Consider the following 16,090-nt stretch of genomic DNA (forward strand, 5'->3'; position numbering starts at 1 on the left):
CTGCTAGAAAAGGATGTGGATTCCTCGCGGCCGGTGTTTAAGTGGCTGGATGAACCGCGAGGAACGGAGGAAACAGCTCGCCTGGACGGATAAACCACCAAGTCTCTCCCTCCCTTAGAGGTAGAGACCTCAGGTACCCTGACAGTACCCCCCCTCTCAGATACGCCCACCGGGCGGAAGGAACCGGGGCGAGATGGGAAGCGGAGGTGAAATGCTCTGCGAAGGCGAGAAGCATGAACGTCCTCCTGAGGTACCCAACTCCTCTCCTCAGGACCATATCCCCTCCAGTTGACCAGATATTGCAATTTTCCCCTTGAAATTCTGGAATCAACGATGGAGCTTACCTCGTACTCCTCCCGACCCTCCACCTGAACAGGACGAGGCGAGGAGACCTTAGAGGAGAATTTGTTGCAAATAAGAGGTTTCAACAAGGAGACATGAAAAGAGTTAGGAATGCGTAAGGCAGGTGGCAGAGCAAGGCGATACGCAACCGGATTGATACGAGTGAGAACCCTGTAAGGGCCTATGTAGCGAGGAGCAAATTTCATAGATGGAACTTTTAGTCGAATATTCTTAGTACTTAACCATACCCTATCCCCAGGAACAAAAACAGGAGCCGCTTTTCTATGCTTGTCAGCGTGTTTCTTGAACAACGAGGAACTATGTAACAGAATTTGCCGAGTCTGATCCCATAATTTCTTCAGGTTGGCGACATGATCATCAACCGACGGTATCCCCTGAGAAGAGGAAACCGAAGGAAAAATCGAAGGATGAAAGCCATAGTTCATGAAGAAAGGGCTAGAGCGAGTTGAATCGCAAACAAGGTTATTGTGTGCGAACTCCGCCCAAGGAATCAGACCGACCCAATCGTCCTGGTGTTCGGAAACAAAGCAACGCAGATACTGTTCGATCTTTTGATTGGTACGTTCAGCAGCTCCGTTAGACTGAGGGTGATAGGCCGAGGAGAAGTTCAATTTGATGCCCATTTGAGAACAAAAGGATCTCCAGAAACGTGAGACAAATTGAGAGCCTCTATCAGAAACAATCTCCGAAGGAATCCCATGTAGGCGAAAAACCTCTCTTGCAAAAATCTCCGCCAATTCAGGAGAAGTCGGAAGTTTAGGTAATGGCACGAAATGGGCCATCTTAGTAAATCTATCCACTACCGTGAGAATAACAGTCTGTCTCTTGGAAGCAGGCAAATCAACGATAAAGTCAATGGACAAACAGGACCAAGGTTTCTCAGGAATGTCCAAGGGGTGTAACAGGCCACATGGAGATGCATGAGGTAGTTTAGTCTTGGCACACGTTTCACAAGCTGCGACGAACTCCTCAATATCTTTTCGAAGTGAAGGCCACCAGAAATCCTTGGATATCAAAGAGTATGTCTTGCGAATACCAGGATGACCAGCTATTTTACTTTCGTGAAAACACTGTAAGAGCTCCAGTTGAAGTTCAGGAGGAACAAAGTTTCTTCCCTCAGGAGTGTTTCCGGGAGCTAGATGTTGTGACTTCAAGATCTGGTCAAGTAGCGGAGAATGGATTTTGAGACTGGTATTAGCAATAATATTGCATTTGGGTACAATGGAGGACATAAGTGGTTCAACTGAAGCAGAGGGCTCATATTGGCGAGATAGCGCATCGGCTTTAGAATTCTTTGACCCAGGTCTGTAAGTCAGAACGTAATTGAAATGGGTAAGAAACAACGACCAACGAGCCTGCCTGGAGGACAACCGCTTAGCCTCTCCGATATAAGACAAATTTTTGTGGTCAGTTAGAATGGTAACAGGATGTAATGTACCTTCCAATAAATGTCTCCACTCTTTCAAAGCCTTGATAACCGCTAGTAATTCTCTGTCACCAATGTCATATCTGCTTTCAGTACCGGTCAATTTTTTAGAGAAAAATCCACATGGATGTAATGGTTTATCAACCCCCAACCTTTGAGATAGGACAGCACCTAAACCAGTCTCTGATGCGTCTACCTCAAGTAGAAAAGGCAGAGAAGTGTCGGGGTGAACTAAAATTGGAGCGGAAGCGAAAAGCTCCTTGAGAGTTTTGAACGCATGGAGAGCTTCAGTAGTCCAATTCTTAGTATCAGCCCCCTGTTTGGTCATATTAGTGATAGGTGCGATAATGGAAGAATAGCCCTTAATAAAGCGCCTGTAATAATTAGAAAAACCAATAAATCTCTGTATGGCTTTAAGACCTTTGGGTAAAGGCCACTCTAGAATGGATTGGAGCTTATCCGGATCCATCTTAAATCCCTCCCCAGAGATCACATAGCCGAGAAAGGTTACCTGGGTTTGATCAAAGCTACATTTCTCCAACTTGCAGTACAAGCCATGCTGGAGAAGCTTGTGCAAAACCCTCCTGACTTGCTTGTGATGAGTCTCAATCTCACTAGAATGAATGAGTATATCATCTAGGTATACAATGACGCAATCTTGCTGAAATTCCCTAAGAACCTCATTTATCAGATCCTGGAATACAGCTGGCGCATTGCATAACCCAAAAGGCATAACAGTATATTCATAGTGACCATATCGAGTATTGAATGCCGTCATCCACTCATGTCCCTGCTGGATTCTCACCAAGTTATATGCCCCTCTGAGGTCTAACTTGGTGAAAATTGTAGATCCCTTCAAACGATCGAAGAGTTCGGTGATCAAGGGAATCGGGTAGGCATTTTTAATGGTTATCTTATTCAAGCCTCGATAATCAATACAAGGTCTCAAAGAACCATCTTTCTTTTTAACAAAAAAAAATCCAGCCCCGGCAGGGGAGGAGGACCTCCTGATGAATCCCTTGTCTAAATTCTCGTGAATATACTCCTCTAGAACTGAGTTCTCTTTAGTAGATAATGGGTATACATGACCTCTGGGAGGCATGGTACCAGGGAGTAGGTTAATTTTGCAATCAAAGGACCTGTGTGGGGGTAAGGTATCGGCTTTCTTTTTGTCAAATACTGCCTTTAAATCTAGATACTGAGGCGGAATTTGTGTCTCTGTAGGATTGTCAGAGGTAGTCGATGTATTAGTTAATCCGAGAGGTAAGACCTTCCGCAAGCATTTTTCTTGACAATTCTCTCCCCACGAAACTATCTCCCCTGACTCCCAATTAATAATAGGGTTGTGTCTCCTCAACCAGGAGTACCCCAGGACTATGGGAATAGACGGAGAAGAAATGAGCATTAAGGATATATCCTCTTTATGTAGGATGCCAACAGTCAAGTTAATCGGTATGGTCTCATGGAAAATAACAGGCTCAAGTAACGGTCTACCATCGATGGCCTCAACAGCCAGTGGTGTCTCTTTTAACTGGGATGGGATAGCATGCTTGGCAACAAAACCCTGATCTATAAAGCTCTCAGCAGCTCCAGAATCGATTAGTGCCATAGTCTTTACTACTCCCTTCTCCCACCTCAAAGAAACGGGTAACAGAAGCCTGAACTCTTTGTAATTGTGAATAGAGGACAAAGTAGAAACACCCAAGGCCTGTCCTCTAGAGAAACTTAGGTGCGAGCGTTTCCCGAACGATTAGGACAATTTAGGCGTAAATGTCCTCTGACTCCACAATACATACATAAACCCTCCCTTCTTCTGTACTGTCTCTCTCTCTCTGTGAGATGAGTACTACCTATCTGCATAGGTTCGGAAATACGTAAGTCCTCGAACTCAGAATTTTGAAAGGTAGGCGCTAGTTTAAAGGAGGGTCTACGGGTCCTATCTCGAGTGTTCTGCCTCTCTCTTATGCGTTCATCAATACGAGATATAAAAGAAATTAAATCCTCCAAATTCTCAGGGAGTTCTCTAGTAGCGACTTCGTCAAGAATTACATCTGATAACCCATTCAGAAACACATCTATATAAGCCTGTTCGTTCCACTTAACTTCTGCCGCCAAGGACCTGAACTCTAGTGCATAGTCCACAAGTGTTCGATTGTCCTGTCTAAGGCGCAACAGTAATCTAGCTGCATTGACCTTTCTACCAGGAGGGTCAAAAGTTCTTCTAAACGCAGCTACAAAGGCATTATAATTATAGACTAGTGGATTATCATTCTCCCATAAAGGATTGGCCCATCTCAGAGCTTTCTCAATGAGTAAAGTAATAACAAATCCAACCTTCGCTCTATCTGTAGGATAAGAGCGGGGTTGTAATTCGAAATGGATGCTAATCTGGTTCAGAAAACCACGGCACTTCTCCGGTGACCCGCCATAACGTACTGGTGGGGTAATACGGGAAGAAGCACCTACAGTGGCTAACTCTAGACCTGAGACTGCAGGAGAAATAGAAGGAGTACGTGTCTCCTCAGGTGGGTTACTAGCACGAGACAAAAGTGCCTGTAGTGCTAGAGCCATCTGATCCATCCTATGCTCCATGGCGTCAAACCTGGGATCAGAAGAACCAAGCTGACTGTTTGTACCTGCAGGATCCATTGGCCCTGTCGTAATGTCAGGATCGGGACAGGGATCCAACACGCAGGGTACAAAGAGTGGAAAGGTACGTATACCGGGCCTTAGAATGGCCGGACTAACGTACCGAGAGTAATAGAGAATAGTCAGAGACAAGCCGAGGTCGAGGGAACGAGAAGACAGATAAGCGAGAGACAAGCCGGGTCAAGGGATAACAGAGAAGCAGGGTAGTACAACAAGCCGAGTCAAAACCAAATAGAGCAAACTAGAATACCAGAGCACTGAGTGACTAGACAAGCTAGAACCACGACAGGGCAATGAGCTGAAGAGAGAAGTAAGCTTAAATACCCTGGCTCCGGATGGTAAGCACGCCTCTGACAAGTGCCGATTGGATATCGGACACTTGAGTGACAGGTCGCTCGTGATAGCGTCATGACGTCACGTATTGAGCGTCCTGCTAGAAAAGGATGTGGATTCCTCGCGGCCGGTGTTTAAGTGGCTGGATGAACCGCGAGGAACGGAGGAAACAGCTCGCCTGGACGGATAAACCACCAAGTCTCTCCCTCCCTTAGAGGTAGAGACCTCAGGTACCCTGACACGAAACAACTGAGCAGAAACTATGAGAACTCTGAGGGCAGGCAAAATCTCCTAATGCTCAATAGCTTGCCATTCAGTTACTCCCTGCTCGGGTCTCAGAGGTTTTTACTCACTTGTGCCCTTACAGAGAAACCCTGTAAGAATTAGATGATCAGACTGATCCCACCATAAGTGCAGTCCAGATCTAAAAATGCCAGCATTCTCCCTCTGCACAAGAGATACAGATAACATTGTTTCGGCCTTCCTAGGGCCTCGTCAGCAAAGGTGTAGCTGATACCCCGCTAGGCACAGTTAACACAGGGTCCATGTCTGGATTATCGTTTACACTTAGGGTCTCTCTTAGTAAATGTATTGCGCCAGAGAGAATATAATAACTGAGCAAGACCAAAAATAGGTTTTCTTAACAATCTAAAGTTTTAACAGAAGTAAAAGCAGTGTACGTTTTAACTGTTGCAAAACTCCATCTTGATAACTGCTGTGTTTATTCTCCTTTTCTGTATTTCCCGTGTTGCTTGTCTTTCCACTTCCTGATCATCTCTGTTTTCTTAGCTCTTAGATGTGGTGAGCAGCCTGGCTAGTGGCGGGAAACGTGTGCTGGTCCTGGGACGGAGACACATGTTGCAACACTCACGGGGATGGCAACGGCGGCACTTAGAACAGCTGCAACAACGGGCAGATTGCTTCTTCCTTCAAAATACGTGGGTGACTTTTTTTTCTTTTCTTTTGTTAAACAAGTTTCTTTTATTGGGCGGTGGGTTGTGGTGTTATATTTTGCGTGCCAATTGTGTAAACATTCTCATTCTTCCAAATAAAAAAAAAATATAAATTATATTGAGTTTCGTAAGAAAAAACCTCTCTGAAAGAGTGTAGATACCAGGAGCTGGCTAAGTGACTAATAGCTAAAGCACTAATGAATAGAGGAAAAAGCTGATGCTATACCTTTAAATCTTCAATGAATGAGATGTCCCTTTAAATGTGGGATGAATGTGCAAAGTGCAAATAAATGCTACATTAGAGAGTGAATACACTTATAAAAACTCTAAACCAAAAAAAAAATAAACTGAAGCACGCAACTGGATCACTTCATTCATTCAAAAATGCCAGTTTATTTCATACTTTAAAATAACTTGAATAAGTTAAATATAATAAAAATACAGGTCAAAATGAATTCAGGGATGCATTACCAGACTGATGTACTAAAAAATAACAGCAAGGACCTTCGGATTGTTCAGATGGATGTGGATTGTGATGATCCGTATTACAGCTGCCGGTGAGGACGGCGTTAGTCTGCGAGCACGTCCCGAGCAGGAGCCTCACTTCAGGGGACGTGCAGAGCAGATGCCTCCGGTTGCGGTTATTACCAAACAGGTCCTGCGTATGGGGATTGAACTGCTGATGTCGCTGCTGGTAAATGCGTCTGATCCTGTGTGTTGCCATGAATGCCTGTCTTTAGGCATTTACCAGCAGCAACATCAGCAGTTCAACACACAGGATCAGACGCATTTACCAGCAGCGACATCAGCAGTTCAATCTTCATACGCAGGACCAGTTTGGTAATAACCGCAACCGGAGGCATCTGCTCTGCACGTCCCCTGAAGTGAGGCTCCTGCTCGGGACGTGCTCGCAGACTAACGCCGCCCTCACCGGCAGCTGTGATACGGATCATCACAATCCACATCCATCTGCAACAATCCGAAGGTCCTTGCTGTTATTTTTTTAGTACATCAGTCTGGTAATGCATCCCTGAATTCATTTTGACCTGTATTTTTATTATATTTAACTTATTCAAGTTATTTTAAAGTATGAAATAAACTGGCATTTTTGAATGAAGTGATCCAGTTTCGTGCTTCAGTTTACCAGCGATACATTGTATTTATTGCCTGAGCTAACAGTTCCTCATACTGTATTGCTTACCATTTGTCTCTTTTATCATACAAAGTATATTATTTGGAACAGATATCATTTACCCCTCATTCTATTGGGATATAGATACTAGTTTCATTCATATTTGCTGGACATCCAGCTGAGAATTTGGCTTCCATATCAATCCATCGTTTACATTTTTACATTATTGCATTTTTACATTTTTACTTTTTATTTATATATTTATTTATTTAATTTTTCTTCTTCATTTTTTATTTTTCTTTTTTGGTTTAGAGTTTTTATAAGTGTATTCACTCTCTATGTAGCATTTATTTGCACTTTGCACATTCATCCCACATTTAAAGGGACATCTCACTCATTGAAGATTTAAAGGTATAGCATCAGCTTTTTCCTCTATTCATTAGTGCTTTAGCTATTAGTCACTTAGCCAGCTCCTGGTATCTACACTCTTTCAGGGAGCTTTTTCTAACGTTTTTTTTTTTTATATAGGTTTTTAGTAAATCCCTATTTAAACCAGTTCTAGAGCAGCTTAGTGCTAGTCCGTCTCCCTCTCCCCTGTGTGGTACATTAGGTACACCAGAATTGTTTTCTTTATATATTGAGTTTCATACTTGCTGTGTTGCAAGAGCTATACTGTAACCCAGCTCCCTAATTATTCAAAGTAACTACCCTATCTATGCAACACAACACTGTTTGTTTTTATAGACCAAACCTAGGGTTTTGATCTGGACATTATGTCATTGTTCCCCAGTTATTTTATTTCTAAACCATGCATTCTGCCATCTGTTCCCCCTCCTCTGAGACTGATCAGATCCATCACCAGCCAGTGACATCTTCATATTCCAGAAGAATGATGGAAGGCCTTATGGGATCTTTAACCTACAAACGTACACTTTTCTCTCTAGCTGGTTGAATATGAAATATACAGACAGTATAAATTATTATTTTTTTGTACCAATGTCTCTGCCACAGTCACTTGAAGAAATAAAACTGGGACAAGAAGTCCAAACACCATAATCCCCTACCCACAGGGCAACTTTTAACCAGATGGGGGAAAGTACAAGCAAATTGTCTTTGTGTGCATGAACTTCACAGGTCTAACTGAGGTTGGGTCTTGCTCACAAGTCGCATGTGATGTATGGGTTTGGTATATGGAGGCTCCTAGAGTTAATAGGAGCATCATCACCCTTGCAACCTACATCAATTTAACCTGTGTAGCTCACAAAGCTCTCCACATGCTTGAGAGATGCAGATGTTGTTTCTCCTGGTTAATGACCCCCGATGACAACTCATCATAGTTTAGGGTCCTGGTTGGTCCATCAAGAAATATCCCATTGGGACAGTCCACGCCACAAACCCACACAATGCTACAGCCTCACTCCTGCAGTACATTGTCTTTAAATCCATTCAGACACCTTGCCATCATCCCAGCCTCTCTCTTGTAAAGCGCTTCTGATACTGAAAGTGTGAAACGCATACATGGTTGTGTAAAGTGTGGTCTTTTGAAGTGGAGATGAACTAAATGGTGAGTAAAGGGGCTATGTGTTAAAAAAAAAAAAAAAAGACATAAAATGTGCGGGGGGCGGGGCCTGGCTGCCGACTGAGGCAGACGTGTGTCGCAGGGGCTCCTCGACAAAACCTGAAATTATACGGATTGAAGGGAGATTTCACCCGATTTTCAACTACAAAATCGCCTAATATACCTGCACTTACCGTGCCAGCAGTCTGACCAAGTCTTGGAGGAAAATACCAGGCACACAACGCAAGCTGCCCCAGAGGCCTACAGTGTCAAGTGGAGGGGACGGCCACTCCTTCACTTCACCTCACTATCATAGCATTTTGGGCCCTGTTTCCCCCCCCCCTTTGGACCGGTGGGGGTTATCCCGGTCCCCACTGGCATGCCGATCTGACGCACCAGCACACTGCAAACCCTGTGGGATCGCACACCCGAGATAATATAGCCGTATGGTGAGCTCGAAGAAGTCATCCAAGATGGCAGTCGTGCCTACTCCATACGCGCGCGCCTCGTGGCAGCAAGAAGGAGACCCTCCTGACACAATGCAGCAATCCATGAAGCGGCTGGAGGAGATATTTACTCGCTTTTGGTCAAACCTTGAAAGCCGCACAGCACCAGCATCCCGCCAATCTCAAGAAGACAGCCTGGTAAGAGGGTCCCCTCCAGACAGAACCCCTACTCACAAACTTACATTGCCAACCGCAAGCCTGACCCAGCAAAAGGCCGCCAAGAGCATAACCCTGAAACATCACCCACGCAAACAGAGGGCACCCCGTCACCTACAGCGACAGCCTACCGGGACCCCCCACTACTCCCAAGGGGGGGCAGAACGGGACTCTCAGAGATCCAGAGCTCGTGGCTCGCTGAAGCGGTCAGTCGCACATCCCTGGGGACTGAGGATTATCTGGTCCCGCTCACACTGTGACACTACGTACAACACCTACCTTGCTCCCAGTGAATGCCTTCCAAGTCTGGGCATAGGGTAACTCCAAATGTGCAGCCTTACCACCGCTGGTACTGCCTAGCAGTTCCTGGATGCCGTCTCCTCCCCCCCACAGGCAACTGCAGACCATGTTCTGTTATAACTAATGTTTTCAATAGGTGCACTCATTTATATAATATGTTCCTTTTTGTGGTAGCATGACTTATACTCTTTTACACATGGCCGGCCCAGTGGCATACTCAGCCTGATTTAACTAGAATTGTCAGCACGTAATAACTCACTCGTAAAAGCGCCTGTTAATTTTCATGTACGACTAAATAATAACAAAAATGTGCATGACTCTCATATCCCCCTGTGTAATACATAAATGTGAAACGCTGGAGGATTGCCTTTGGGGTACCTCACAAGCGAATGTCATTTGCCCACGTACGGCAAAAATTAAAAAAAATAAGAATTTAAAAAAAAAAAAATGTGCGCAAACAACGTCAGGTTAAAAAAGAAAAAAAGCTCAAAAGTACAAATGAAAAGGTAATTTGTCTTTTACACTGGAAAATGCCTCTGGCTGTTTCTTAAAAAAAAAAAAAAAAAATGAAACCCAGAAATAAAGTACTAGGAAACTGCTCTTCTTTTTTTTTTTTCTCTTCCTGGTCTTAATTCTGCACCTATATGGCATTACAGCAGGTTATTTCCTGGTTCCTATTAATCTTGATTTACAGCAAACATTTGCATTGTCATGTTCACCATGGTAGTCTGTTTCTTCCTGGTTGCGTTTGCTCTATGTTACTGAAATGCATGTCTTTTCTTTAGGAAGCTTCATTTTCCTCTTAAAGTTAAACTGTCACTCCCCTGGATTATTTTATATAATACATATCCCACACATTTAACAAATGTATTGTTTTGAGTTATGAATAATAAAAGTAAATGTAGGAATCCACACTACTACTTTTAGCTGTGTGTTGGAGCATAGCACCATCATCTTGGATCCCTCTCCGGTAACCCCTGCTCTTTACAGTAATTTAACATAAAATGCAAGACTGTCTCGAGTGAGGGAGGGGCGATGACGTGACGACGCACGCCGGTCACGTACCGCGGGAGGTGAGGGGAAAAGCCGCGAAAAAGATAAGGAAGCCGCGAGGTACCTGAGGCTGAGGGTCTATGGCGGCGGTTGGCGGTAGTTGGAGGTAGCTGGCGACGGACGAGCGTACATGCGGTGGCAGTGTCCAGATAGCGCAGGAGAGATCTCGGTGGCATGGTGATACAGGACAGGGAAGCCTGAGGTTGGTGTTAACGCAGTGAAGGGGAGCGAGCGAGCAGACACACGTGGTGGACGGACAGACGAGCAGATCGGAACATCCAGTACGGCAGCAAGCCACAAAAAAGATGACATAAATAACAAGCAGAAGACAATATAACTGCAAGTATACAAAAGGCATATTAATAAGCTGAATAATGTCTGCATAATCAACAGAAAACCATTTCACAGGCACATTTGAACATAGACTTGATAAACTCCACCTTACTGAAAACTCCACCAATAGGATGATATATAATGTTGAAATATACTGATATATACTGATATATAGATCTAAGGAAAGTCCACAAATAGGAGCGTGGAAAAGGCTCCAAATTAATCTCAGTTGCGAGACTAGTTCCCACTGAAGATAGGTGTTTAACCTATTTTTATTATTGAAAACTCCGTTAACAGGAGTGGGTAAAGGAGGTTCCAAATGATTTTTGTTGAGAGAGCCTCTCGGATGGAAAAGCGAGTTTAACTTAACCGTCACCCAAAAAATAGTTAAGACGGGAAAAAAAAAAACAAAAAAAAAAATGGAATAACACAGAATATACGGAACGTTAAGTTCCATGTACTTGTTTAAAATAGACATTCGAGAGGAAAAATCACTATTTTGTAAATCGCCTGTAGCTATCTGGAGAGCTGAGGGATAATTGGATAAAATTGGATAAAATTATATATTTCCCTCTATAAACGCTCTAAAATCTCTAAAAGCTCACCTGATGAATGTAAAGTTGTTAAGAACGAAAGTTAAGACAACTGGAGCCTAAGAAAAAAACGCAATAAAACGCCAGAGAACGCCAGAGAACAATTGACAATTGACAATTGAAAGCCGTGGAACGCCGTGAGACCCTAGTTCCTGAAATCAAGATACCGGACACAATCAAGCGAAAGAAAGACGGAATAATCAAATAAAAAAATTTTTTTTTGTTTTCTTTTTTTTTTTTTTTTTTTTTTGTATATACTTTTTGATACATATTATCCTGTTCTTATTAACTCCATACAAGAAAGTGCTATAATGGCAAACAAAAAAAGTGAACTTAAGCTGGGAAATAAAAGAGAAAAAAAAATCGACCAAAGAAATGAAAAAAGACTCTCAAATTATTTTTCACCTCAAGACAAAGAGAAGGCAGAAAGAAGAAACAGTATAAATGGAGCAGCCCAACCCATAATGCAAGCTATAATGCAAACAAACCCTGAGCAGGAGATGTCGGACTCTCTGAGTAAAGATGCTGGCCTGATTGGAAAAGATCTCCTGAACGAATGTTTACAAGTACAACTAGAAAATATAAAGAAAGAAATACATCTAATGATGGGAGATTTTAAAACAGAGATAGCTAAAATAATGGGCAGAATAAATCTAATGGAAGATAAAATGGACCATATAAAACTACAACAAGGTTTAAATGAAGAAAGAATCATACAGATGGAAAAAAAAATGGCGTTAATGGAAGCCAAGATCTTGGATAACGAAGATAGAGCAAGGAGAAACAATATCAGAATAAGAGGAATCCAAGAAGAAGTGACTTCAGGAGGACTGGACGAATTCCTAAAAGAGTTTTGTAAATTTTTGGGGGTCCAGCAGAACTTTAGCCAATTCTGTACGGAAAGAATACATAGAATCCCAAACCCAAGTAACATTCCAGCCCAGCAGCCAAGAGACGTCATTGCAGCTTTAAATTCATATAGACTTAAACAAGAAATTATGAGGGCAATGAGATCCAAGTCCCTACAAGACTCTAAATATGAATCTATCAAAATATTCAACAACCTATCTAGAAGTATCAGAATGGCTAGGAAAAATTTTACATCTTGTACTGTCAAATTGAGAGAAATGGGAATCAAGTATATTTGGTTGTTCCCAGTTGGATTAAGATTCACGTATGGAGAAAAAGTGGAAATGTATAGAGAAGTTCAGAGTCTCCAAAAATGGATTCAGGAAACTTTTAAATAATAAATGTACGGGTTTACATTAGACTTCCCCCTCCCCCTCCCCACGAATAGGGGTCGGGAAGAGGTAACTGTAAGTAGCCTTTAATTTATTTATATTTTTTTTTTTTTTTTTTTTTTTGCCTTTTCCCCCTCGGTTGCCTTCTCATGAAGAGAGAGAATGATAGGTAACATTGATAAGCACTTTACACAAAGACGTGTTTTAAAACAAAGAAAAATAAAATTAGGATAGTAGGGTAGCTAATATAATTTCCTTTATAGAAATTAACATGAGGTGAATGAACCGAGATAAAACACAATTAGAGAAACAGAAAATCACATGGTTAAATAATTCACACAAATATTAAAGAATATATAAAAAGAAAGGAAATAGAGAGGAAGTGGGGCAGTAAGACAAAGAGGGAAAGAAAGAAAGAAAAACTAAGATACTTTTGAATATCACACAAATAAATGATAGTAGTGGGGAGCACTTAAGCACTGAAAAATAGATATTATTAGTATAACCAGTAGCGAGAAGGAAAGAGAAAATAAATAAATAATAAATGGAGAGAGAGTATTACACTTTAAGTAAACAATATAGGATATGAGCACTAAAGATAAATAATACAGGGGAAAAGATAGAGAAGAGAGAAGGAATTTTGGTAAAGAATGTAAAGCAAATTTTTTTTTTTTTTTTTTTTTTTTTTTTTTTACTATCTCCGCTTGAATTCTGGGTAACTTGCGGATTGCTTTCTTACATGTTTGATATAATTGTTGGTATATCCCATCACCAAACCATATAAGGTGGTTAAATTGTAAATTTCTTCCCTCCTGATATACAGGGGGAAGGAACGCAGGGAGATCTATGGCTCCTATGGGAAAGGAACCATTTATTTTAATGTTAAGTGTAGGGGTGCAATGTCTTGTATGTTATGTTTTTCGGTTGTCCAGACTGAGGGGAAAGGGGTCAGATAGAGTTAAGGTATGTTTAGAATAGCATCTCTCAATGTAAGGGGGTTAAATACACCGCAGAAAAGAGTAATCCTCACCGACTTTATTAGGAAAGAGTCAATACATATATGTGGAATACAAGAGTCACACTGGCTAAAAAATGACAAAGATAGATTTAGCTCAAAAGAGTTCCCACATATTTTCAGATCCTCTATGCCCAAGAACAAGAAAAGAGGAGTAGCAATTATAATTTCTGCAAAGATAGACTTTAAGTTAATTCATCAAGTTACAGATGATGAAGGAAGGACTCTCATAATAATCGGAGAGATAAACAATCAGAGATATACAATTGTAAATCTATATGCTCCCAATAAGGCTCCCATAAGGTTTTTAAATAAACTGGTGAACAAAGTTGAAAAAATTAAACAAGGGAAAATAATATATATGGGAGACTTCAACTGTATACTAGACCCTGATATGGACAGAAATAAATTAAAAACAAATGAGAACAAGAGACAGTTAGAACAGTCCTCCCAAAAATTTAATGAGGTAATTAAAAAGGCAGGTCTTATGGATACTTGGCGCATTTGGCATCCTATGGAAAGGGATTATACTTGTTTTTCCTTCCCGCATCAGGTATATTCAAGAATAGATTATATATTGACAGAAATAAATATCGTTAGAAGGGTCAAGAAAATTTTGATCACTAATATTCCATGGTCAGATCACAATGCTCTAATTCTGGAAATTAAAGAAGAATTTCCCAAAACTAGATCTAACTGGAGATTGAATGAAAATTTGTTAAAAAAAAAACAAAATGTGGACATAATACAAAAGGCTATAGAAGAATATTTCAGAGAAAACAATAATTCTGAGATCTCCTTATCTACGCTCTGGTGTGCGTTTAAATGTACAATCAGGGGAAGCTTTATAAAAATGGGCACAGAGGAAAAAAAAAGAAACTCACAAAACTTGGCACAACTTTATATGGATCATGATAGATTGGAAAAACAGAACAAAAAAAAAATATCGTTTGAAATAAGTAAAGAATTAAAAAAAATAAAGGAAAATATTAATAACATATTGATAAACAAATCTAACCTTGCGTTAGAACGTTTAAGAAGAAACTGGTATTATAAAGGGAATAAAGCGGATAAACTACTAACAAATAGATTAAAAAAAGAAAAAATTAAAAAAATTATTTCTAAAATAAAAATAAACGGTGAAGAAGTAGTCCTGTCGCCAGAAAAGATCGGTGAAGCATTTCAAAAATATTATGCAGAGCTATATAATCTACCCGGGGGAAATAGCACTGATGACATTTCTAAATTCTTTACAGAACTCAAACTCCCGCATATAACAGAGGCTCAATTGGAAGTATTAAATAAACCTGTCTCACAAAATGAAGTTGAATCTGCAATTAAAAAATTAAAATCAAAAAAAGCACCAGGACCGGATGGGTTTAGTAACTGCTTTTATAGAACCTTTAGGGATAATATAATAGAACCTCTTACCAAACTATTTAATGACTTTATGTCATACGGAAATATTCCCAGTGAATTGTTAAAAGCCCATATAGTTCCAATCCCAAAGCCTGGGAAAAATTTGGAATTAGTAATAAATTATAGACCTATTTCATTACTTAACAGCGATATTAAAATCTACTCCTCTGTTTTAGCAGACAGGTTATCTAACGTAATAACTAGTATTATTCATCAAGATCAGGTGGGGTTCATATCCAGCAGAGCCCCAACTTCTAATATTAGGAGATTGATAGACGCGGCAGATATGGCAACCAGACACAAGATCCCCCTCCTTGCCCTGTCATTAGATGCCGAAAAGGCCTTTGACAGGGTAAGGTGGGAATTTCTGGAGAAAGCCCTATCCAGCTTCGGATTTCAAGGTAATATCACTAGGGCTATCATGGCTCTATATACAACTCCAACGGCTAGGGTAGTGGGAAGCGGATTTTCCTCCGAATGGTTTAAGCTAACAAATGGAACTAGACAGGGTTGTCCCCTGTCCCCAATATTATATCTGATTAGTCTCGAACCACTAGCACACAGAATCAGAGCGGATGATTCTATAAAAGGAATAGAATTAGAGAAGGAATCATTAAAGCTTACAATGTATGCAGATGATGTGGTACTCACTCTGAGAAATCCCGTGAAATCCATGGAAAAGGTCATGGATTCCATAGAGGAATATTCACTCTATTCAGGATATAAATTAAACTTAAACAAGTCTACAGCACTTTCATTCAATCTTACGTCGAATATTAAACAAAAGTTATTTGACAAATTCGGTTTTAATTGTGAAAAAAAAACCATGGAAGTTTTGGGCATAGAAATTACTAATGAACCGAATAGTATTATGGAACAAAATTTTTTAAGGCTAATGAAAAATACAGCAAAAACCCTGAATAATTGGAAGGGAATTGAAGTATCATGGTGGGGGAGAATAAATATTATAAAATTCTATATATACCCAAAGTGGGTGTATCTCTTCCGCATGCTACCCCTCTATTGTTCAGAAAGTTGGTTATCCTTAGCACAATCAATT

At 40.9% G+C, this 16,090-nt stretch overlaps 1 protein-coding gene across 2 annotated transcripts in view; it reads left to right on the forward strand.

Annotated features, from left to right (window-relative positions):
* PRORP (protein only RNase P catalytic subunit) overlaps nt 1–16,090 on the forward strand; it is a 98,714-nt gene that overhangs the window by 76,292 nt on the left and 6,332 nt on the right. For both annotated transcript variants that reach the window (XM_063440200.1, XM_063440199.1), the window contains one exon: nt 5,561–5,709. In XM_063440200.1, coding sequence (XP_063296270.1) covers nt 5,561–5,709 — 149 coding nt within the window. The remainder of the gene's footprint in view (nt 1–5,560; nt 5,710–16,090) is intronic.

This window comes from Pelobates fuscus, chromosome 13 (genome assembly GCF_036172605.1).
Source record: "Pelobates fuscus isolate aPelFus1 chromosome 13, aPelFus1.pri, whole genome shotgun sequence".
Classification (NCBI taxonomy): domain Eukaryota; kingdom Metazoa; phylum Chordata; class Amphibia; order Anura; family Pelobatidae; genus Pelobates; species Pelobates fuscus.